Source organism: Gopherus evgoodei, chromosome 12 (assembly GCF_007399415.2).
Source record: "Gopherus evgoodei ecotype Sinaloan lineage chromosome 12, rGopEvg1_v1.p, whole genome shotgun sequence".
NCBI classification, from domain to species: domain Eukaryota; kingdom Metazoa; phylum Chordata; order Testudines; family Testudinidae; genus Gopherus; species Gopherus evgoodei.
This window is the reverse complement of record NC_044333.1, coordinates 22499400-22524083: the sequence shown is the minus strand read 5'-3', so window position 1 is coordinate 22524083 and position 24684 is coordinate 22499400. Positions and strand designations below refer to the sequence as shown.

Here is a 24684-nt window from a genome sequence, read left to right as displayed (position 1 = left end):
ATCCAGGAATACACAATCAAACTCACACCGCATCGATTCGCCAGCGCTCGCTAAACCCAGGATTTCACCAATGAACTTGGACCTCCCCCCACCCCCAAAAAAGTAACCTTCAAAGGAGAGTTTGTGAGTGAGTGAGTGTGTGTGGCGGGAGGGGGGGATTTTTGCAAGCAAGTGCTGCCCAGTCTCCCCAGCGAAGGCGTCTCGGGGCACTGCAAAGATTGAAAGAATAGAAACCTAGGCAGCATTACCACCTCCCCGAGCCTCCAGCCGGAGGTACTTTGCGAGACGTGCACAGACGGGCGGAGAGGTGCAAAGTGGAGTTGCTCGCTGCTTGGGCTCCAGCAAGGTGTGCGCTGTGCAAGCCGGGGCGCTGGAGGTGCGTTTGCTGCGGCAGCAGCAGCCGGCCAGCTCCCCAGACCCGGGGCACGCTGGTAAGTTGGGAAGGAGGGAGGGGAAGAGGAGGAAGGAAGGGGTGGGTGGGGTTGTTGCTGTGTTGTATTTTTTAAATGCACCGGGGAGGGAGGATCAAGCAGTGCTCCAGGCTGCCCGGAAAGGGGGTGGGGGAGTTTATTTAAAAAGAAAAGCAAAAAGATCCGCAAAGCACCGCTACACCCGGAGAGGGTCCGGTGTCGTCCCCCGCCCACCCCCTCCCCGGCGCTGCTCAGTGTCACTGCCGGGTAGCTGGGCTGCTCCTGCCAGAGCCACGCCGGGCTGGCTGGCTCCTCTCTCGCCCCATGACTGATTTGCTGTCACCGTGCAGGGAGCGGAGCTGCCCTGACACTTCTGGCCTTTATGGAGAGAGGGTTCCGGAGCGTAGGTGGGTGGTAGCTGGGGGAGCGGCAGGGGGAATTGCACTGAGGGCCCCAGCTCGGGGCTCCCCGACAGCCTCTGTAGCTGGGCTGACATGAGAGCAGTGGGGTGCCACGTTTCTCTCGGCGGGCCTGGGGGTGGCACGGCTGGGGGGCTGAGACGTGGGCTCACCGGGCAGAGACGGGTGGCGTCTTCCTGGGCCGAGGTGGGCAGCTGTGGGGGCGTCCCTGGCCCTGACAGCCGGGGCAGGAGATGGGTGCCCCTGGCTGCAAGGGGCGGCTATGACAGACGAGGGAGAAGCGAGGGCCTCGGGGAGGGTGGAGGGGGGTCCCTTGGTTAAGCGCCGGGCTGGAGTGAGTCCCGTGGCGGAGGGGGGAACCTCCGGAAGGTGGGAGGGGGGGTCCCTGGCTGGAGGCCGCGTGGATCCCCTTGACGATGGCTGGCAAAGTTGGGAGGTGTCCAGCATATGGGCACAAGGAGGGGTCCCCCCGGCTGTCGGAGGGGGAGGAGGCGATTCGGGGTCCCCCCCCGCAGCCCGTCCCTCTGGCGGCGCCGGCGGCGCGCTGCGCAGAGAGTTAAGGCGCGGGCCGGGGGGGAGCGCGGTGCCCCGCTCCCACTCCGGCTCCGCAGACTAGTTGGAGTGACACTGCGATCATCTCGTTTCCCTTCAAGCTTTGCCTGTTGCCGCCGCCGCCGCCGCTCCAGCGCCGAGCCGGAGCGAGGGGCGCAGCCTGAAGCTCTGCCGACTCCTGCCAGCGGCCCCCCTTCTTTATGCCGTGATCTCCGAGCCCGGCCAGGCACCGGGCGTGCGGGGCGGGGCGGACGGCGGGCGCTCCCCGGCCCTCCTGCGCGCACCACTCGTCGGGGGGCTTCCCCACCGCCGGCCTCCGGGGCGATTTGTCAAAACTTCCCCCTCCGCCTGCCCGCCTCCCCCTGCGTGCCGCCGCCGCCGCATGCACAGCCGCAGCACCCCCCAGCCCGCCCGCCGAGCCTGGAGCCGCTCACCGGATCTCCGGGGCTGAAGCAACTCTGCCCACCCCCGCCCCGAGGCAGCCCACCCCCTCCTGGCACCCGCGGCGGCAGCAGGAGCTCAGCATGCCGAGGAGGAAGCAGCAAGCGCCCCGGCGCGCAGCAGGTACGAGAGCTGCCTTCCCCGGCGGTTTGTTTCTCCTCTCTCCTCTTCTCTCTCGCTTCGCCTCTGTCTTTCATAGCCGCTCTCCGGCGGGCAGAGCGAGTTGGGTTTGGGCTGAGCTCCCGTTCTGCCTCGCTCCCCGGGATTGCACGTTGCACGCCGTGGATTTTGCAGAGTAAACTTGGTCAGGCAGACACATCACTGTGGCTTTACCGCCCCCCCCCCACCCTTTGGGGCTGGAGGTTGGGCATGATGGTCTTTTTTCCTACTTTTGGTTTATTCCCAGCTCCCCTGTTCCCTTCCCCCCTCCCATCCCTCTGTTTTGGGGACAACACTTCGTGAAAACGAGGGATATCAGATAATAGAGGTGAACCTTGAAAAGATGTGTGTGGCTGTAGAGGTGGAGGAAAAGAGAGGTAAACGTTGCTCATTTCCAATCTCTGCTTTGGCACTCACTTTGATTTTCTCCCCGTCCTTCCCTATACAATCTCCATCCCCTTTTTTCACACACTCACAAGCAGTTTGTTAAAGACATCGATAATTTCTTTGTAAACAGCTAATGTATGTATGTATTTATGTATGTATATGTGGTAAGTGGCACAGAGTGATATTACAGGCTTTTAATGTTACTTTAAGATCAAACCATAGACAAGACTCCTTTATCCAAGTTTATCTTTCTCCCTCTTCCCCTTGTGCTGCACTGGAGACACCTCCACTGGACCAACAGATCCACCTAGTTGGTCACTTTCTTTGAAAACCTCTTCCCCAATCCTATTGATTTTTTTCATTTATGAGCCCAAACTGGGGAGTTGCAAAGGAAACCAATGCAAAGGGTGTATTGTCCGATAACTAGCCAGTATTTTTGATGCTGGGTTTGCATTACCCCCCACCCCTTTTTTTTCCCCTTTAAAGAAATTCTTTTCTCGGCTTTTGTCCTTGTGGATTTTGTTCTGTTTCTTTATGCCTTGAATGCCAGCTCCTCTTAAACTTGAGCAGCATTTTCTGGAAGAACCAAATCGTGGGTTGAGGGGTGGGGGAAAACCCAATAAAAAGATTATTTTACAATAATGGAGGTATGTGGGGTGGGAAAAGGTTTCCTTGGCCTGTTGCCATCCTTGATTTGATGACTGATTGATCGCCTGTCATCTGGCTGCCTTTGATCTATTCATTCCCGATAAACATCAATAAATCACTTGCTATGGTAACGCCAGACTGAGTGACATCATATATGACCTGTCAACTCTCTGTCAGTGCAACTTTAGAGACTTTTGGTTAGTTTTGTGACATAATCACATGGACATGCATTTTGATATGTATGATACTTACACTGAATGGGTAGAGATATAGTCTCTCTCTTCATTAGGAAGGGTTAGCTAGTTTGGGGTCCAATAATTTAAGTGTAGACTGAAGCACTCATGGTGCATTCTTTAGGAGAGACCCATATGTATGCATGAATGTAGTGGTTTCCCAAGTGGTTATAGCAGTACTTTTAATTAGGCCATTCAGTGTTACCTACTAAAACTTAAATAAAGTAATCCTGCTACTTATGAGAGCATTGTCAGAAGAAATGCTTTAAAAAATCTACCAGTGCACATAGAAATATGTCAAGCTCTCAAAGCGGCATGATTTGAACTTAGTAAGCAGCAAGCAACACAATGAATAACATAAAATATACACAACTGTGTGTACATTTCCTCACCTCCTCAAGTGTACATTTAAGTTTAACATACTTGTTTTTGTAACAGAAACTATACTTGTTCACAGTAGATTTTGTAGTCTTAATCTACATACTGACATTTGGAAAGTTTGGAATGTTTTAAAGTGCAATAGTAATATACTCTGACAAACATTTCATTTAAATAATACAGTTTATTATGTTGAATTTCAGGTTAGTGCCTGAAATAATGATATGTGTAAAATGGGTTCAAAACTTTGTCCTTCAACATAATTTGAAAAGTATAGGGTGTAAACCTAGTTCAGTTTTTGAAGAACTTGGTTTTCAGAAAAGTTGGATATATTCTTCAAAGAGGTGAGCTATAGTTTGGACTTTAAGATTCTAGGAGAATCTTTCCCTGGTGAACTCACACATTTTGAAGTACACTGTCTTTCTGTTTTTGGTTTAAGTGAACTAGTCATGATGTATGATATATCTTTTACATTTGTAGCTTTTAGGTTGCCACATAAAACATGATTATTATGATAATTGCCTCCTGCTAAATGCTGTTTTATTAATCAGTCTGGAAATGTTATTATTATTATGTTATTAGCAGCATAGCCAAAAGTATTTTTTACACTTTTTAAAGATAGCTAAGAAATAGCAGGTTAGTTAAGAAATATTCATTACAAAAACTTGACTGCAGGACTAATAGGAGATGGAAGAATGGTTTTGCTCTATCAAAATGACCCGTCAAAACGACTTTGTTTCATATTTGATTTAATTGTCTCTCTCCTGACAGGCACATTCATCAATAGCTTAATGGTCAATCAGAAGTTGGCAGAGTGAGTGCTTTCATTCTTTCCCATACACTAGCTTTGGCTTTACTTTATCAGAATGCCTCTGCCTAATGGATATGGGGGATGTAGAATGACTGAAGGGCTACTTATTTAAGAAGAGTGGGGGAAAAACACCAAAAACATTTATGCTGTTGATAAGTGCATGAAGATAAATAAGTGAGCTGTGTGAGGTTGGTTTTTTTTTTTTATTATTATTATGAGGCACAAGAAACTTCTCATTTTTTCCCCCTTCTTTTTGGCTTGGCTGCTTATGTGGCATACTGAGAGTGATGACAAATTGATTGCTTTGTACTGGTAGACTGAAAATAAATAAATTAAATAAATAAGGACTGGAAGGATGGGGGAAATTAAAGATGTCTGCTGATTGGTAACTCAGGAAATCCAGTCCCCAGCAACCTTGAGAATACTTGGGATTTTTTTTCTTTCCAAACTGAAAGGTCCGCTCAGCCATAAAAAAAGAAAAGTTGTTTTGCCAGCTTCATTAGTGTTCACCTAATTAGCTGTAAACCTGATGGATTCCTGACAGCTTTAATGATTGGAGATGACAAGCTCCACGCAGTGTCATCCAGCAGAATTAGGTTTGCAGCTAGTTTGATGTAATCAAGTTGATATTACACAGTCCTGGTTGCCTTTAGTTGTGCATTAACTCAATTTTCTGCTGCAGGTGACAAATGGGCTTTGGTACCTGGATAATCATGTCATAGGAATTAGGGCCCTTTTAATGGTCTGGAGTAGAATAACAACAACAAAGAACTCTCAGCAGCACAGAGCTTGCAGACATAACAGACAGGTGCACAAATTCTTTATGTCTAGCCTGAGTGTTAACGCCACACTGTAGAAGACTAAAGCTGTCTCTGAGAATCAAGAATCTATAAAAATGAAAATTTCAGTTTTTTGCTTTAAGACAGATGAATATCATGGATAAATTAGGGGGGAAATGTCAGAGGATCATAGTTTTTGACTACACTTGTTAATGCAAGGGAAAGATCTGAATTACGATTGCTGTTCCAGTGACTTTTACCATTTAAGTTAGAAGGGAGTAAAACACTTATTAGTTAAAGGCTACTGTCTAGGAAAGCTAAGCAATACTATATTGATAGAGGCTAGTCTGGTTCATGCAAACAATAATTATTTGTCTTTAAAATATAGCTTTTATTTTTAACAAACACATCTATTTAAAATATCAAAACAATGTGGTTTAGTTCTCATTGACTGAAAAGACTTAATACACATTCTGTATGCATTCTATTCTCGCTCTTTAAAAGGACTGGAAACTGTAATGATTTGTTGGAAACTCATTTATGTTTTTTTATTGAATGGAACAATTACTGGTTTCAGGCCCAGACAATAATGCTGCGTTTGAAACACTTCTTATAGAACTTGGGGCCATGATATTTTTTCTACTAAAATGTGTTCTAAACAGTAGAAATAATCCACACACTTTCTCTGCTCTATTTAGCTCTCTAAACCCAACCTTAGTGCTTACATTCTGAAGAGGCACATACCATCAACATGAACACTTTAATATAACTGATAGATTAATTTTCAAAGGTGCTGAGCATCTCTAGTTTCCATTCAATTCTGTGGGGTTTGGGGGTTCTCAGCAGCCTTGAAAATCAGGACAAAAGTATATAACAAAAATTCTGTTGAGAGAGAACACAAGTCTTTAGACAAAATTCTAGACATGTAGATATGAGTTCAGGAAGTTGAACGCATTTCCTAATACATGGGAATTGCTTGAAGCTGCATAAATGCCTGGCAACTACCTACATACCTCCAGAAGTACATGTAGCGATAAAGTAGACTACCTATAAAGGTACTTGCAGTGTCAGCCCTTGGTATGTTATTTGCCTCCAAACCTGCCACATATTTTTCTGTTGGACAGAGATTCTTCTTAGCAGTAAGCTGACAAAATGATTAGTTATGGCTGTCCTCTGCTTTTTTTCTGCAAAGTATGAGGAACAATGCAAAAAGAAAATGGGGCATAAATGTAAAAAGGCCTGATAGATTCCACTGAATAGCCTGCTGGAAAACAGAATTTTCGAGAATCAGCTGCCATTGTTCCCATTAGCTTGACAGCTGTCAATTAGGGCTTCAGTGCTCTCCTGGGCCACAGTTTACTGCGTGTGGTTGATGTTGTCATTTTGTTCTCAGTTTTGCCTTGAGCGCTATCATGAGCAGGAGTGAAATAGTCAATAACTGATGTATCAGCAGTTATTTCTTAAATTGGCTCACAAGTCTGCATTTTTCCTCTTTTTACTAAAGATTGTTTTGTAAAGTGATTAGAATGAATTGTGACTGCTGCAGGGTTATGGGAAATGCAGTGAAGCTAGGGTGAGTTAGCAGGATTAGAGTGGTTCCTTTTTATCAATGCTGTTTTCAGGATTAGTGTAAACTAGAGTATAGAAAAGATCACCTTCAGGGTGAAGTGCATGGTAAATTTTAAAATATGTTGTGTACATGATTACATATACATGTAGTGATAAATGAGTGAGGGAAAAGAAATCATTAACCATAGTGTAAAGTGGTCTCACAAGTAGCTTTCTGTACAAACCTTGTAACTAGCTAGCCTTAACATACAGTAGTCTATATTTTAATCCAATGTCTTGACTGTTTCTCAGGTCATCCAAATACAGTCTGGTAAATTTGAATACAGCCCCATTTCGTGACACAACTACTAGATGAACTGTAAAAATGCCTAAAATACTATATTGCAAAGTAGGGGTGCATGTGTGTATGTTTGTGTGTGTGTGTATATATAGTACTGAAAATAACATACATCTAGCGCAATCCTGTGTTATCTGTAAATGATACTTAGATGTTCGAGTCTGGGATTTTTTTTTCCCCATTACACCCCAAATTGTGGTTTATGTGCTTGAAGTTAAAAATGAAAGGTGAATACAATATATTGTATTTAGTAACAATGGTATGGACTGGTACATCCAGACAGATAATATGCAGTTGTAATTAGACTGAATAGACAGGCATTCATTTTTAAATTCTTTGACACATGCATAAAATAGTCATATAATAAGATAAGATGACAATTTTATGTTAGGTTGATAAAGTGTCCCGATACATGCATTTAAATGTCTGTAAGCCTTTTTTTATCCAGACAGATTAATTCTAGTTTCTAGCATTTGCAGTTAGTCATTAAATTAATTTTAAAAATCCCACTAAACAATGGATGTGTTCCTTTTTTTTGTGTGTCATTACCTGAAGCATGAAAACTGGAAACATGAAATCAAGGAAAAACTAACTGAATACAACATTACTTATAAATTACATCAAAAATTGGTTCAAAGGATTCAAGCCATCATCCATGAGCAGAATGCATTGTAGTTTTTTAAGAATAATAATGCAGAATAGAACATTATAAGTGCTTGAAATTGTTTATGACCATTTACATGAAAAAACTGTAATGGTTCAGATAAAGGTATTGTTATAACAAAGAATATGACTTCATCCCCATAATTTTCCCAATGTTACCACTGAAAGATATTTTTTAGACAACTGATAGTCCATCAGTATTCAATAGTCTACAGAATTTAAACATTTTTAATTGTATTCATAAAAATTTCCAGAAAACAATCAATGTTATATACTTCGGGGAAAAAACAATCACCAAAAGGTCATAGAATACCTGAAAGCTTTTTGCCATTATCTTGTTTGCTGAGACAGTAAAGGTGTGTCTCTTCAAGAATAATCTAACTTTGGGTTTGTGCTTAATTATAAATTATTAGTTCATAATGTCAGGACACGTGTTATTAATTATGACTCTCTTTTCTTCATCCAGAACAGCTGTTTGGGAATCGGGTAAGTTCACTACATTTGTGGGCATGGGAGTTCACCAAATGAAGAACTTTCCATTCCCAACCCACGTTACCACTCAACTCTCCTTCTTTTTCATATTAGGTTTTTTTTTAAAGTGGTTAGAGTAAATTTGACATTGTTTAGAGTAAACTTCTGATCTTTCACATCATTAAGCACATTCACAATAAACAAACATTTTTGTGGAAGTAGTTGTTATGTGCTGGCCATGAATAATTCTTGTTTTAGCAAAACTATATTAAGGTAGAGAGGTCAAAAGGGCACCTCCATAAGCTTCTAGTGGGTGAAAGTAATACAATTTTCATGCCCCTCTACCAAACTCCCGCCAAACTTAACAAGTTTATGTAGAAGAAAGAGCTGTTTTATTATATGTTTGGAATGACTGAAATTCATTTACTTTTGATATTTCATTTTTATCATTAAATTGAGCCCTGTGTTTCAGTTTCTTATGTGTTCTTTGTGGAATGCATGTTGCATAAAATAGGCAATTTTTAATGAACAATTTAATGTAAATAGGTTCTGAATTTAAATTAATATTAATGAAGCTTTGAGTGAATTTATTTTGCATACTTAAAGGCTTGTGACTCTTTCACCACACACTCTTGTCTTTATGTACTAACACATTTGTTGGGTGAATTGGCTAGTTTCCATTTTTTATGATAAAAAATATCTTTAATGGATTTTATATGGTTATTTTTGCCAGTTCAGCTTTAAACAGACCAGTATCTCTATTTTAAAAATATACTTGATTTTACAAGTACATGTCAGCAGTTAATATTTTAAACATCTATTGCCTCTCTGTTTCTTAAATTTTTGACTTTAGTTTTGCCTTTATGCTTGAGGAGAAATTTATTCCGACAATAGTTACTACAATCAAGATGTTTTCTTTCTTTGGCTTACCTCTAATGCATTATGTATTCAGGAATGATGGGATGTTCTATAATTAATTCTGTTAGATGTAATTGCTATAATCACTTTGATGCTACACATAATAAAAGTAATATGGTAAGCACAGGAAAAAATATAAACACCTTATTGTAACACTCTAAGTAAAATTCTTTTAAAAAATCTTGTTTAAAGCTAAACTTCCTGTTCCTTATTTTGTCAAAGATGACACTTTTATTTAAATGACGTTAATTTTTAAATGAATGGATTTTGGAAATGGGTAAGTCTCTAACTGGCAGAGAATCTCAGCTAGTTGTGTGTAATCCATTAAAAATATAGTTAGTTAAGAAGCTAATCTTTACAGATGCTGCCAGTGACATGTAAATATCACTGTATATCTCATGAAATAAGAGACAAATTTGTATGTTGTATTAAAATGAATAACATAGTAAATAACAGAAATGGAGTAGTTATCAATTTAATACTTGTAGTGCAGAATTATGGGAAATATAAAACATATGAAGCTCAGCAAGTAGCAAGAGAGAACTTTTGTGGGTATAAACCCAAGTGGGGATGACTTTTTTTTCTTTTTTTTAGAAGTAGCTTTAAATTATTGTTTGCAAGCAGTTTTTTGATAGGGAGGAAATCGGGAAAAAGATGTAAAGTGAGATAAGCAGTAGGATATTACTAAAACAAAAATATTGAGGTGGTCATAGTTCTTAATTAGTTGCACTTCATACTTCATGCTGCAAAGATCACTTGGTTTTTGTCTACATGCTTGTAGGTCTCTCCCCAACCCATTTTATATTGTACTATTCTGTGTTTTCTAAGCAACTGAGTGTACAAATCAAGCTTAGAATGTGAACTATAAAGAAAAGTAGAAAAATACAGTTAATGTAGAGTGAACAAATATCCCCCCCCCGTGTTGTTTTCAAATAATACATAGTCTTTGTGTAGAGGGGAGAAGAGGTATTATGTTTAACTTCTGTAAGCTGAACAAACAATCCCAAACCAACCTCTTACTGAATTGTTCTAAAGGAAGAGCAGCATAGAGCAGGGTGCTGTTTTTGAGTATTTCTGGGACTGGGCTCTGTGCCTGAAGTCCTTTTCCTGCTAGGTCAAGCCTGTTGCTGGAGGGCCAGATCTCAGCAGGGGCCTCCTGAGGCTTGGCGAGGGTGTTCAAGACTGGCAGCCATCAGTCATCCATCTGTGACACAGAGTCTGTTTTTGATGGCAGGGATGATAAAAGGCCTGGGAACTGTATAGGCCCTTGTAATCAGGGCCAGTGCTGACATCCTTCTCAACTTTGACAGCTTCTTCCTTTTCTCTCTTCACCGCCAAGACTGTCTCAACTGAATTTTTTTTCTCTCTCTCGTTTCATGTACTTGATCAGTCTCAGATGCTGGGAATTATTTTTTTCTGAAGGGAGGGGGAGTGTTTCTTTTGGTTTGTGGGTTGGGCAGGTGTGAGAGGAAGTCTGTTTTTTTTTTTTGTACTGTAGGCCTGTTGCTAATTAATGTTCCTCCATAAGATTCTGTCGGAGTTGAGTAATGTTTTTGATCTTTATGCCTGATAACTGCATACTTAATGAGATTTCAAAGCTGTGAGTGCAGCTCCCTACAATTATTGACAGATGCCTTTTCTTTGCCATTGGGTTCAGCTTCATAAATCCTCTTGCAGTAATGAGGTTCAGAAGTGCCACCCTGCCAGTGAGCTAATGAAAGAGGGGGGGAGGGAGGGAGCAGCTCAAGCCTGCCTGACACATTTTTTTCCTTTAAAATTTACTATGCAGATGTCAAGCTGTGGGACGATTACTTCAAACATGCTAATTTTTATCTTGCTTTTGTGTCAAGCCTGCATGCCATTCTCCCCCCCCCAGTAATAAATAAAAATAGAAATCTCAACCTATTTAAATTTTATCATGGATCATAACTATTGAAGACTTTGATAGATGTATGTTCTTTTGCAGTTTCCAGTCAGTGGAACAGTTTTTTGAAAACTGAAGGGCAGAGAGAGGATGAAAAAAAAAAGCTCCTTGGGCCTCACGTCAGCCTGCCCTAACCATGCACTTGAAACATTGTAGATTTCATTTTAGAGTTCTGAAACTAAATCCTGGTGGAGAATAGCTGCACCATGCCAAACAGTCGATTTCCTTTTCAGCAGAGCCATATATCACTGACCCACCCTTTCCTCCTGACAGAATGACATGTGTCATTTATCAAATGGTCCCTGCCAGACAGCGAAGAGGGAGGGGTGTGTGTGTGTGTGTGTGAGTGTGTATGGGGACAGCATAGTTTCATGCAGTGCTGTCTTTTCCCCTCAGTACTGCATGGCTACAACAGTAGTACTGATCTGGAGAGAGAGAAGGAGACAGGAAGACAGAGAAAGTGTATGTGTGTGTGGTGAGAGGGGGGTAGATTGGCAGAGTGACTGAAGAGGTTATGTTCCTTCATATTATCTGCTAAGTCCTGTTGTTCAAATCTCTTAAGCTTTTATTCTCCCCCCCCTCCCCCGTTTCTCTCTTTCTGTCTCTCTGGTTTTTTTTTTTTTTTCCTTTAGTTTGGCAGTTGGGAGAAACTGGCTGACACCTATCATTCAAGAAGCACCAGCTTGCTGGGGGTTGTGTAAATGAATCTGGGAGCTCTCAGTTTCACATGATTCAAACGTGCATTATTGAAGATGGATGTTCCTTAAAAAAAGATTGATGATGGATATCAGGCTTATAGTGCCATTTATCATTTTGAATATTATTTAGACTTGCCGTGTAAAGCTGTAACTTGAGAGCTGGATGAGCTGGGACAGAGTGGAGGCCTCGATGTGCACATTTTGATTGATGGCTTTGCTTTCTCATTGTTTGTTACCAGATACTAGCTGGTCATTATAGGAGTGCCTTACAGTTGTTTTAGGGGCTGTGTGTGTGTGTGTGTGAGAGAGAGAGAGAGAGAGAGAGAGAGAGCGCTTCGATGGGATACATTTAATGATTATTATAACAGAGACAAATCTATGGCTTATTACAAGCATACAGGCAAGCTTTTGCATGAACACAGCTACATACTGTACATAACGTTAAAGTATAAACAGGACTGTAGCTGCTAAACAAAACATTGTCTGACATTGTCAGGTCTAGTATAAAAATATGTTTTAAAATATGCATGTGAAAAGATTAACACAATCCAACTTCCTTTCACTGACTGGCTACATTTTGATACTACAACCGTGAAGAAAGCCATGTTCTAGTAAAATTATTTCAGTGTTTACAATTTTCACTTCCATCCACCTTCTCCATCCATTTCAGGGAGTCTTTAAACTGTAGAGTTTACCTGCAGGTGCTTGGTACTTGGGCTGGCTAGTTTGTCTATATGCTTAGCCAGGGTAAGCACTTACTTTTTTGGAAGTACTCCTCCTAGTACCAGGACACCCCCACCTGCTGGAAGAATTAAGGATGCAGCCTTGTGTGAGCAATTAGGTCTTGAGTGAGTCCCTTGGAACTGTAGGCAGTGACTATCATGAAATGTGTACTTATTGCAACAGTGTAAAGCAGTTTCAGAAATGAGTAAAATAGAATATTAAAATAATCATGCATTCATGCACAAGCATTTGGGGCAAGCGGTTCAAGATCAGTGCCAAGTATGACTTTGAGATTGCTAACTGAATTTAATATTTCTTGTATAGCACATACTGTAGAAATTAAATAAAAATGATAGGAAAAGTTAGACTACAATAGCTTTTCATTAAAATAAATCAGTTTTAACTTAGGTTAGTTTGTAGAGGTAGATAATATTTTTGAATCATTTTTGAGTCAAATCAACTGTTTTCTTGATTGCAAAAAGCTTTTTTAGTGGGAAAGAGTTATAACAACGTCTAATAAACAATATATAGCATGATGGCATGCATTTCACAAAATGATCACTAACGTTGTGTAAGTTTTTTAAACAAAGTTTAGCAGAGATCTGATGTTTGTTATTCCTTCCACAAATCCCTTTCATTTTACTTTTGGTATTGTTTCTCAGCTGCCAACAATAAGGAAGAGTAAGATTTATACACTTCATTAAAATCCAGTATTACAGAAACTATAAAAAAAAATTGTTTTCTATAGAGCTTTCTGCAGAAGAAGGAAAAACTTTGATCTCCTACCCTTGCACTTGTGCGACATAGTCGGTAATTGAAGTACAAGTGCCAATTTGCTGGAACAATTGTAAACACACCTTGATACAAATGGCATCACTGCATTCTTACTGATTAGAAAACTTTGCTATTAATAGACACAAAGTCCATTTCAGGTGTAATTGGTAAGGAGCTGAGTGCACTCATGGGGAGAAACCTTGTTTTGTTTTTTGTTCGCTTTTATTCTTATCCCTTTTTTCAGTTTTATAGCTGGAGACATGATTTATTGCAGCCATCCATCTTTGGGCCTCATCCATCACATCCTGGTTGCTAGGCAATCATGGCAGCAGCTGTTTGCTTTGAATCAGACAGAAAAGTTGTCAATCATCAAAGGCAGGTGAATAGCATTAGAAACACGCTATTGTCAGACGGAATAATTAATCAAAGAGAGAAAAGATAATTAAAAAGATATGACCCTTGCAAGTACTTGCTCTGGGTTGCCTGGAAAAAGAAAAACTGCCTGGTCTTTTCTAGACACTTAAGCAGCTGAGGGCTGATAAAATATGCACTCTGCAGTGCATAGTTTTTAATTAATTGAAAAAGGTTCAACATTCAAAGACGATGCTGGAGAAAAGTCTGATTATGAGCAGAAGTAATATTTATTGTTTGCATGAAAGGCTTGACATGGAGTTCTAACTTTTTGTCACAAATCTCCTGCACGCATGCAGTAAGCCTCTTACAGCATTACTATCTTCACTGGCAGAGACTAGAGCATACTGTTACTCTCTCTCCAAGTAGAGGTCCTAAAGCTTTCATCCAGCTTTTTCATTTTGGGCTATCTTTGCAGCGTATTGTCTCATACGCTATCCGTCATAGTGACTATCATGGTTACACTAGTTCTGCCATCAGGAAGGCAGGCAAACCTCAACAAGTCTGCAACACTGCACTTCACTCAGCCAGTGGAGAGGTGTCCAGGCAATAACTTTATCATTTTCAATCAGCTTCTGGGGCAAGAGATTCTCTCCTGAGGTCCTTTCCAAGCCAGATCTTCCAATATTACCACTGTTCTTTAACCGGCATAGTAAAAAACAGTGTCAAGAAATCAAATGTGGTGAGGTACTCAGATGCCACAAAAGTAGGCTCAGCATAGTTTGCCCCAACACAAATATTCACAGGTACCTACTGCTTGTGTTTTAAAATGTAAAGGGGTCGTTGACCTGGTATTCACAAAGAAGTTGGGGAAAGCTTATATTGTGTTCAGTCTGCAAGTCAAGGAATTATTTATTGAACACTGTAATAGACAGAAGGCCGGAAGCTTGTAGGCCTAAAACTGTAAGCCACAGGTATTAGACTGGAATACAGTTTTATTATACATAGTATACGTATGTTATCCAAGAAATAGTACTTTGCCCACTCACATATATTGCCAAATGCTTAGAGCCCAGGAAATCTGTTTTTGAGAAATGTGAAAAGTAATAGAGTTTAAATATGAAGGTTGGATTATTAGAGTTTAATATTTTGTAAGCATTAAAACAGAACTGATGACCACTTTCTCTCTCTCTTGATTTTGGATCCTATACTTGTTTTCCACAGTCCTTCCACAGAATAGCAGGGCTTCTAAAATTGGAAAAGAACCTCAAGTCTTAGGAGACAGGAGAATGAAAGGACCCTTTTAATTTTTTACGTGTTGGGGTCAATTATCTGAATGGTATGCAGGGATGTAAGCAGTTAACTGCTTTTACCAATCTTAGGGTCATGCCCCATTATTTTTTAACTCCCATCTATTATTATTACACATCTCAATCCTGGCACACTGCTAGAAATGTAACTCCTTGAGTTCAACTTGAGCTAATGCAGCAGGCAAAAATAGGAGAAGAGATGCATCGGCGACACTAATTGTGCATAGTCTGTATCTCACATGCTACTTGCACACCCAGTTTCACTTGACGCAGGTCCAGTGTTGAAATGGAAAATAGAACACCACTAAAACCAAAAAACACGAAAACAAACTCAAAACAGGCTTCCATCTGAATATAGGCTACAATGCACCCACTATATACAGCTGGAATATTTCCAGCACTGTTGGTAGGAAGCTCAAGCCGAAGCTAACTTGGATGACTTGAAGAAACCTGTAACTTCCGTTAACAGTTCTAGTTATTGGATCCTCAGGAAAGAAAATGTTCACCAAAAGCGTGTACAGCTGTCACACTAAAATATGTTGGACCACTGCAGTATCTGTGTTAGAACTGGTCTGAGATGTATCATGAATGTGACATACAACAAAAGTTAGTGCTGCTTGTCATTAAAAAGACAATGATACTTTTTCCTGGTGTTGGGATGTTGTCTGGCACTTGAATTCCAAATTGGATAATTACATTTTTTTTATTACCCGTGTACTTCCATTTTAGTTGGACACATTATTCTTTCATGATCGTCCTAAACATAGGGTTGGCTGTCAGTGTGGTAGGCAAATGGATTTATATGTGATATGTATAATGCAATTTGTAGCATGTTTTGGTGCATTATTTAAACATGAGGACTTTATCACTATGTGAAGCAATCTGTAATTGTCATAAAACTCTTTTCCCCTTTATTCAAATTTTAATTTTCCCCGTTAAATACCAACATCTCAGTAATATCTTTATAGTGTTTGCTGATTAGAGTTTTATTTAATGATAGGGATCCATAGGAAAGTTCAAATTCCCCCCCAGTGGAGGGATATAGTGCCAACTACAATATAGTGTTGAATAAGAGACATATGGATAGATGGCTGCATATTGGAAAACAGGCACCTACTGTTTAGTCTGGTTGTGATTTCTTAGTAGGTTATAGGCAAAAGTACTTTCCCACGATAGTCTACTCTCCTTTCTGCTTATAGAAGGAAATTAGATCAGTCTTTGCTCCCTGAATTTTTCTATATTCGTTTTCCTAAGGATGTTGGCTAATATTCTCTTGAAATATTGCATGTTCTTGAAATAAGACAAAAGAGTTATTCCCATTCTCAAGAACTAATGATTCACATTTAAAATAGTTGGGCTTTTGGAAATTATTTTCCTGACTTCAGACCACACCCCCTAGCACCTTGTGTGTTCAGAAGAAGAAAGCTTTTGGGGGAAGGTAAGATAAACAAGCAGCTAAGCCTTGCAGAAGACAGAGTTAATTTGCTTCTTTGTTAGAATTTAAAAGTTGTTAAATGTTTGATGCATTTTTTCCAACTTACAGATAAAGAGGATAATCAGACTTAGTGTAATTGTTGATGGCTGTGAGGTTTTTTACCCATTGAAAGGGCATAGAAAAGAGCATGGAATAAATATCAGTATAAATAAAGAATTTACCTCACTTTGTGCTGAGCAAAATATGATGTCCCAGTTAGAGCTACTGAATGTTCATTGATATATATGGAAAAATATCTAGAAGAAACACACATAGTGTGCTTGGTTGAATTATATACTGTGCATGGCTAAAATGATTAAGGCATATACAAGCCGTATACCAGTCTCTTGCATTATATTTATCTGTTGAATATTCTTCCACCACTAACCCTTCATTGCCCGAGGCCCAGGGCTTTCTCCATTCTCTTCAGAACACTCTCTCTTCCTTAAAGACCCCAGTGTCTCTCTTTACCTTGGAAAACTTCTGATAGTGAAGAGTGATATCCCTTTCATTCCACTCCTTCAAGGCCGTCTGTCTCTTTTCACTTCTCTCTGTCTTGGTTGCCACTCCATCTCAAATCCTCATGAGGCTGCTTGTTAGGTTCACAGTCTCCCAGTCCTGAAAGATTCTTCAGTAATGCAGGAATATTTATTATCATGCTGCAGTTTGTCAACAGCATGGTGAAGAAAACCTCAGCTGACTGAACTTGGAGTTTAGGAAATGTCCAGGCTTCCCTGAGTAATGTCCTTAGCTATTGCACAAGGGAGATTGGAGCAACATTCGTACTCCAGGCTCAGTCTGCTGCAGACAGGAGAATTTCCTGCCTCACTGCTAGGAAATGGGATGTCTCCAGCAGAGGCTTTCTGGGACACTATTTCTGGAATGATGGGTATGAAAGGCAGTGGGTCTGCTGTACTACATGGAAGACAGCCACCTCATGCAACCTGAAGATCCAGGGAGAAAGCCAGATGGCCTTGAAGCCACAGAATAATGGAACAGTTTTAAGCCACTAGGTGGCTCCCCCAACCCCATGTAGACTTCAAGATAGGGTGGTGCAAAAGAGACTTCTGTGGAGAACAGAGTGTCAGAGTCTGGGTGGGAGGGTCCTGTGAGAAGAGAAGCCTAGAGCCTTGGAGGAAAAAATAGGCTGATATTTAAGGACCTTAATAGCTGACTATTAGGTCCCTAAAATATAAATATCTGAATCACCTTATTCACTCATCAGCCCTAAAAACAATTGTTTATTTTTAAACACACAACTTGCTTTCCATCCTGTCAGATCTCGCTAATCCAAAAGCACTTTGCAATCACTATACTAATTTAATTAGTTAGATAATTTGTTCATAATAATACAGTATTGATTACATTATGGATAGGCTAGAGAGACTTAAAGATAACCCAAGTGTGGACCAACTGGTTCTGACTTGTTTTAACTTTTTTATTCGAAGTATTTGAAAAGTAGTAGGAAATAGAATCTGAAACAGCAGGGGGAGAATGTGAATGTTTTTTATATGGTGAAATTTACCCAGCATACTTGGTCTTCCTCGTCTTCCCCCCGCACCCCACTCTGGGCCTGCAATAAAATTGTTCCTATCTATATTAGTTAGTGTGGTTTCTCTATAAAATAGTCTAGAAGTAGTGAAATCTTACTATGTGACTGCATTTCATATTGTGATGGCCAGCTGAATAAGCAGTAGGACAAGCTTACAATCAGCTGTGTGAAGGGAAAGAAGATAAAATTTTACAGCACATTCTTGTTCTTAGGAGTGTGCAACACAATTTTGTGTGACTCAAAAACTCAGTGTGGTCTTTATGATTAAGCAATAAATAAATTACAAAACAAAGTTATTGTCATTTTTGAAACTTGTATGCTCATTCCTTGTGAAAGAAGCTAAGTATTTAACATGTCTCAGAGGAAAACATCTTTCATTACTTGACATGTTCAGTGGTAGTAGTTTTGAGCTAACAAAAATGTACTTGTTTGCATTAGTGTAGAGTCAAGAACTTTTTATTTGTAGATGGCAGAAGAATTTTGTGAGATAAATTTACTGATTATTGATAAAAGAAAGTGAAATGGTTAAAAATGCAGGACAGAACCATAGTTCTGCCTACTAGCAAAGTTTGAAAGTGTGTAGGTGGAGTCTTCATACAAAGTATAGTTGGATTGCATTACTTAATCCCATTGGCACGGGACTTCTTTTTTGTTCCAGGGTTGAACAATGCCTAGCTCAATGGGGTCCACAATACAAATAAGTAAATATAATAATACTTAATTTACCTCTTGAGCACCCCAGGGCTTGTAACATGTCATCAAAAAAAAAATTCTTACAGGACCTTTAATGTGTTAAGACCATGTATAAGTAATGATTACTATAGTCCACATCACCATTGATGTACACAGTGCTTTACAGCAGGGGTTCTCAAACTTCATTGTACCGCGACCCCCTTCTGACAACAGAAATTACTACACAACATAGGACCGAAGCCTGAGCCTGCCCAAGTCCCACTGCCCTTGTGTGTTTGTGGGGGGAGGAGAGGGGTAGCAAAGTTTGAGCTCCACCAAGGGCTTCAGCCCCAGGGAGGGGGGGTTGTAAAGAAGCCCTCAGGCTTTGGCCTGGGCGATGGGGCTTGGACTTCTGCCCTGGGCCTCAGCAAGTCTCGGCTAGTCCTGGCGACCCCATTAAAATGATCGCGACCCACTTTGGGGTCCCAACCCAATTTGAGAACCACTGCTTTACAGACATTAAAAGTGCAAGCTTCCCACCCTGAGGCACTTGTCTCAACCATGTGTTCTTATATAAATCTATTCTGTGTGGAACACAACTTAATTAAGAGGTTGGCTCAGAAGTACCTGACTCTCCCATTCACAATACTGTGTCATTCCCATTGCATTTGCAGCAATTGCTTACCTGGGAACGTAGTAATAGGAAAGAATTTGATTTTTTTTTTTTCTGGTAGCTGCTGAAAGCAAGGCAGAGAGCCAATATCATGTGACAGTCTGGCTCTCTGCAGACCCACCAGAAAGTACTCAGTGGGCTGCTGTTTGAGAATTGCTTATGTGAACTACATGCCCTATCACTGTAGAAAATAATTTTAGATTTATATTAGTCAACAAAGCGCCAAGCATACTAGGGCCACGGATCATAAAGAGTTAATATTTTAAGTGATATAGGCTAACATTAGCCAGATATGGGTCAAAATAAACTTGGGTGTTATTGTTGGGACTGCCCTGAATATCCTTATTGCTGTTGTGAATTAAGAAATAGGGGGGTTGTTTTTTTTGTTTTTTGGGGGGAATTTGTTCACATTTAGCCAGTACACAGAACAAGTTGGCTGCTTGTTGCTAGAGGCAGTGCTGCTGTTGGCTATCATTGGGAATAAATAGAGAGGGAATTAGTACCATTGTTGGCTTTTCTTACAAGACCCAAGCCAAAGCCCATTTGAAGTCAATAGAAGCCTTTCACTGACTCCAATGACTTTAGATCATGCCCATAGTCTCTACTCTAGGAATAAGGCTGGAAAAGATCACAAGATAGAGAATATTTTTAACTTTGTTGTACATACTGTCTACCTGTGGGATTTATAGGGTGCCCATCACTGTATTATCTAGGGGGCAGTTTTTTAAAGTATTTGGATATCTGAAGATGCAGAGGAGTACTTACTGGGATTTTCAGAATGCCTGGGTACCTAAATCAGGTGCCTGACTTCTTTTGAAAATCCCCTTAGGTGTCTACCTGCATCTTTAGGTGCATAACTACGTTTGAAAATATGCCCCTGCGTGCTTAGCAGTCTTTTTTTTTCTGGCGAGATGTATGTTGCTAATGAGTCAGGAGATAGCATTTTCCATGTTGGCATTCTATCAGGTTTACAATTATAATTTGTTTCACGTTGGCTATGCAATTAGTAATCTGGTGTCAAGGAAGTTTTATTAATATCAGTGATTTTATTGTATTAATTTATAAATTGAAAGTATTATCACAATCAAGAATCTATCTTGATAGAAATGGCATTGTGCAAATTTGGCGATTGAGCCTATTCCAAAAATGCAGTCTTCATCCTAAACGTTTTAGCACAAAATTACACTGGGTATAGGTAATATATCAAGTCTCCCTAAAAATTTGATCTTGATTTTTTGTCCCGTGACAATACTTTATTCAATAAATCAAATTCTCCTTTAACTGTTAGCAGCCAACTTATTGAATGGTTATTTCTGAAATGTTGATATAGGGTTTTTAGCAGTTACTAGTGTTTACACATTCCAGAAACATTAAGTAGTTAGGTTATACGGGAATTTAGTAAATTGCCCTGAAATGTGTGGGAGCACTATACACGGTGCTGTATCTCAGTAATCTGTTGCCAGACGTACCATGAAATACCAAATGTAATAATAAAGTTTATAATGATGGTATTGTCAGGAGGCACATATCACACATTATCACTGAGAAGTGAAGGAGCAAGGCCTGTTGCCCAATGTTTAGACTGTAGCATTGGAACACTACAGATGTTCTTATCGTATGACAATAATTTTGTGCTGACTCAGTGATTTTATACATTCTTTGTATGGAAACATGCTCTTTGCCTTCTTAATATTTCTGGAGAAAATAAAAAGAAGGGTATCGTTTTTATGCCAAAGTTACTTCTCATATTTCTTTTAGAAATGGAGTTCAGCAGAAGCACCCCAGTTCATTTGTAATTTTTCTGTAGTTTGTTTTTCCCCCATGGATTCTCCTGCATTGCTATTTAAAATGGACATTCTATTAAAATCAGTAGAACATCTGGACAGACCAGGTACAGCTCCTAGTCTCGTAGGTAGTTGTGTTCTGGATGCACTGTACTTGATATATTTGGGAGCAGTGTGGTGGGTAACACAGCAACAAGATAGGTGTCCTAAAACTATTTGTATTTTTTTAATATCGGTGTACATAAATGACATTTTCTGAAAATGCATCTTCATCAGGGTTTTTAATTCTGTTCATTATGTCAAAACACAGCAAACAAAGATAGAGCATCAATTACAGCTGCAGTCTTGAAGTTTCAAGTCACATTTTAGCCATACAACACTGTGTATTATTATTATCATGATTGTCTTTTGGTGCTTGTATGTATGTAAATTAGATTAAAAATAAGATCAAGGCAGACATGAAATATCAGTGACAAAACCAGAAAAAGATGAATAAGCTATTACAAGCTATGAAAAATAAAAAAGATGCTCTTCTTAATTTGACAGTGAACCAAAAATCACAAATTGTATGACATGAGAATATTTTAAATATAAATTTTCTTTAAACCTTTGTTATAGCCATTACTCCTTACAGCATCCCTGGTCTGTCAGCAATTCCGTTATAAAATCCTCTTTGGAGATCTTTGTGATTCAGTTGTATAGTTCTCTAGTATTTGAAATGTCACGTTGTTTGGCTTAGCATAGCAGTATTTGTAAGTTTTGTGTGTATATTTAAAATATTTCTTTAGTTGCAAATTCACACAAATTTTTTTTTAATTTTTAGACTTTGGTTTTTAACATGGTCTTGTTTTTAATCTATTTTAAAATGATTTTTTTCAGGTAACCATTCCACAGACAAAACCATTGAAATAATATAGCTGATATTTTGAAGCTGGAATAGAGCTGTACTGCATACTTAGTAAAAAGGGTTATGCAAACAAATTCCTATGTTTTTGTTTGTATGGATCCAAAACTTGCAAACACAGGGCCAAATTCAGGAGTCTAAGTTCCATCTGAGGAGGGAGGGGGGACCATGGTCTAAGGGAATTTAAGTAACCTGATGTAAATGCTGTTGGAATAAAGTGTACATTAACCCAAGTGAGATTTCTTTATGCATTACCTCTGAATTTGGACCATTGGCCCAGTCCTGGAGCTGCTTCACATCTGGCATTTATGTTGAACTCAGTGAGAGCTCTGTGCATAGACTGGCTGCAGGATACTATACTGTGCTGCAGACCCTGTAGTGTACTTATGATGATTCCAGCATACATTGTAATAGCTTATGATGCAGAATATGCAAGGAATACATACTAATATACCATATAATATATATTTCTCTCTAAACAGGAATGTAAACCTTTCCTAAGCTACTTTCACTTTCATAGACCCTGATATGAAAATGTACCCCAAATACATCATAAACACATTTAATGTTATGAACATCCAGAATATCATTGTGCTATTAATAATAAGAATTTTCAGTATGTTTAGAATTTTCAGCTAAATGTTAATGGATCTGTTTGTATGTCATGTCCAAATGAAACTAGGATCACACAACATGTCAGTCACATTTTGCTTTGCTTTTTACTGTTATCATAATGAGGGAAAATAAATGGAATAAAAAAAATTACATTCAAATAATATTAAAGATTTGTCTTTAACCCACAAAATCAAGGGCATTTGCAAAATACAGCTTCGGTATGCATCCATTCCATTATACTGGAGCAGTGAAGGGATTTGATTATATGTGCTGCACAAGGTAGCTTGAATCAGAGCCAACCCTATGTGCCTGTGAAACTTGCAACTGCAGAGCTTATTGTTGGAAGCAGGGCTTAAAGTAATTTTACTTTCACGGTCTCCTGTCCAGTGTGACGATTCCGGTTCTGATATCTTTAGGGGACCATGTGTGACTCTGAGTTTAGGAGAGAAGTGTGGTTTAGGGATCTGAGCACAAGACTGGGAGCTAGGAATTCCTGAGTTCTCTGTGGCGTCACAGGCAAGTCACAAAATCTTTCTGTGCCTCAATTTCCCATCTGTGAAGTGGAGGTAATTACAGTATCTCACCGGGGTGCTGTAAGGATTAATGTTTACATGTAAAATTTTGAAAATAACAATGACGTGTCAGTGATGATCGTTAAAGGCAGTGTTTATGATTTAGCTTAGTATTTTCTTGCTTTCACATATATGTGTAACCTTTCGCATCATTTGAAAGTATCTTCCCCCCACAGTTAGTCATTTGGCAGACATTGAACTATTTAGGGTAAGGAACTTGCATGTCAGGCATGGACAGCTGCTCAGGGAAATAGCTTGTTTTGCAAGTTTTTAAAACCAAAAACTATAGTGGAGGTAAAGCAGCTGCAGAGAGAAATACTCTCTTTACAATCAAAGAAGGATGTTTCTAAATTAAAACAAAAACAAACAAGAAAAAAAACCACTTCTGAAAGGTCTTTGAGAGGAAGTAAAGGAGAAACAAATCTAAGGAAAGCCAAAATAGCTAATGTTACAGTTGTTGCAATTACTCACATCCTAAACTAGAGATTGAGGAAGCTTGGTTAAAATGTGCCAAATTTTGGTCTTGGATCTTTGTGCATGTGGCTCCCATTCATGTCAGTAGTTATTCTATGTATGAATCTCAATTTAAAATTTAGCTTCAAGTATTTTTTAATTACTATATTTTAATCAAATACAAAAATGTATAAAGTCAAATAATAAGGGAATCAACGTCCTTCAGACATGTATGGATACAATCTTAGATATATGCAGAAAATCATAAATGACATTTTAATACATCAAATATATATTTATAAATTAAATATGGCATATTCTAATACTTCTAGACAATTTCAGGAAATATAAAGGTGATATTCTTTATGTAATTGGTTAGTCTACCCAATCAACTGTACATTTTGTGGCCAAATCTTACAGCCCTTATTCAAGACTCACTTCACTGACTTAAGTGGGACTTTACCCATGGACTACAGTGAGCAGGATTTGGTCCTATCCTGTCAAATACAGTTTCTTGGGTAATTTACAAATGGCAATTCTCTTCTGTACAGAATGTGTGATTTTTTTTATAGTGCTAGCTATCTGTGTATACACAGAGATAGATATCACAACCACATGTGCATACACTATGTGATAACTTCTTTATCACATGCCTGTGTAATTTATTAAATACCTATAATCCAGTGTCTGCTGTCTCCCTGGGAGGAGTTCTAACATTCTAACCTCTGAACAGCTTCAAACAGCTGTCATTTTATAACAACTTGCCAGGGAAAAGTTCCTTCCTTTCCCCCCTTAGTGTGGAATTTCCCCCTAAATTATACCTATTTGAAGTCCAGGACATGGCAAAAAAAACAATTCTGGGCCAGAAACGGTGTTTTTTAAATACAAAAGTATTATGGTTTAAAGTATGTCGTTTTACATTCTTGCAGGGAAAGAGACAGGAGTTTAATACTACTGGAGAGGAGAGGCTCTCGGTACTTGATTCTATCCCTGAAGAAGACTAATAAATTAGACTTAACATTTGTTTGTG

The 24684-nt window shown here is 39.5% G+C and overlaps 1 protein-coding gene across 1 annotated transcript in view; it reads left to right on the top strand.

Moving 5' to 3' along the window:
• The first annotated feature begins 1861 nt into the window (after positions 1 to 1861).
• Positions 1862 to 24684, top strand: part of TSHZ3 (teashirt zinc finger homeobox 3) — a 70180-nt gene continuing 47357 nt past the window's right edge. Inside the window, exon 1 of the mRNA XM_030582175.1 lies at positions 1862 to 1945. Coding sequence (XP_030438035.1) covers positions 1906 to 1945 — 40 coding nt within the window. The 5' untranslated portion in view covers positions 1862 to 1905. The remainder of the gene's footprint in view (positions 1946 to 24684) is intronic.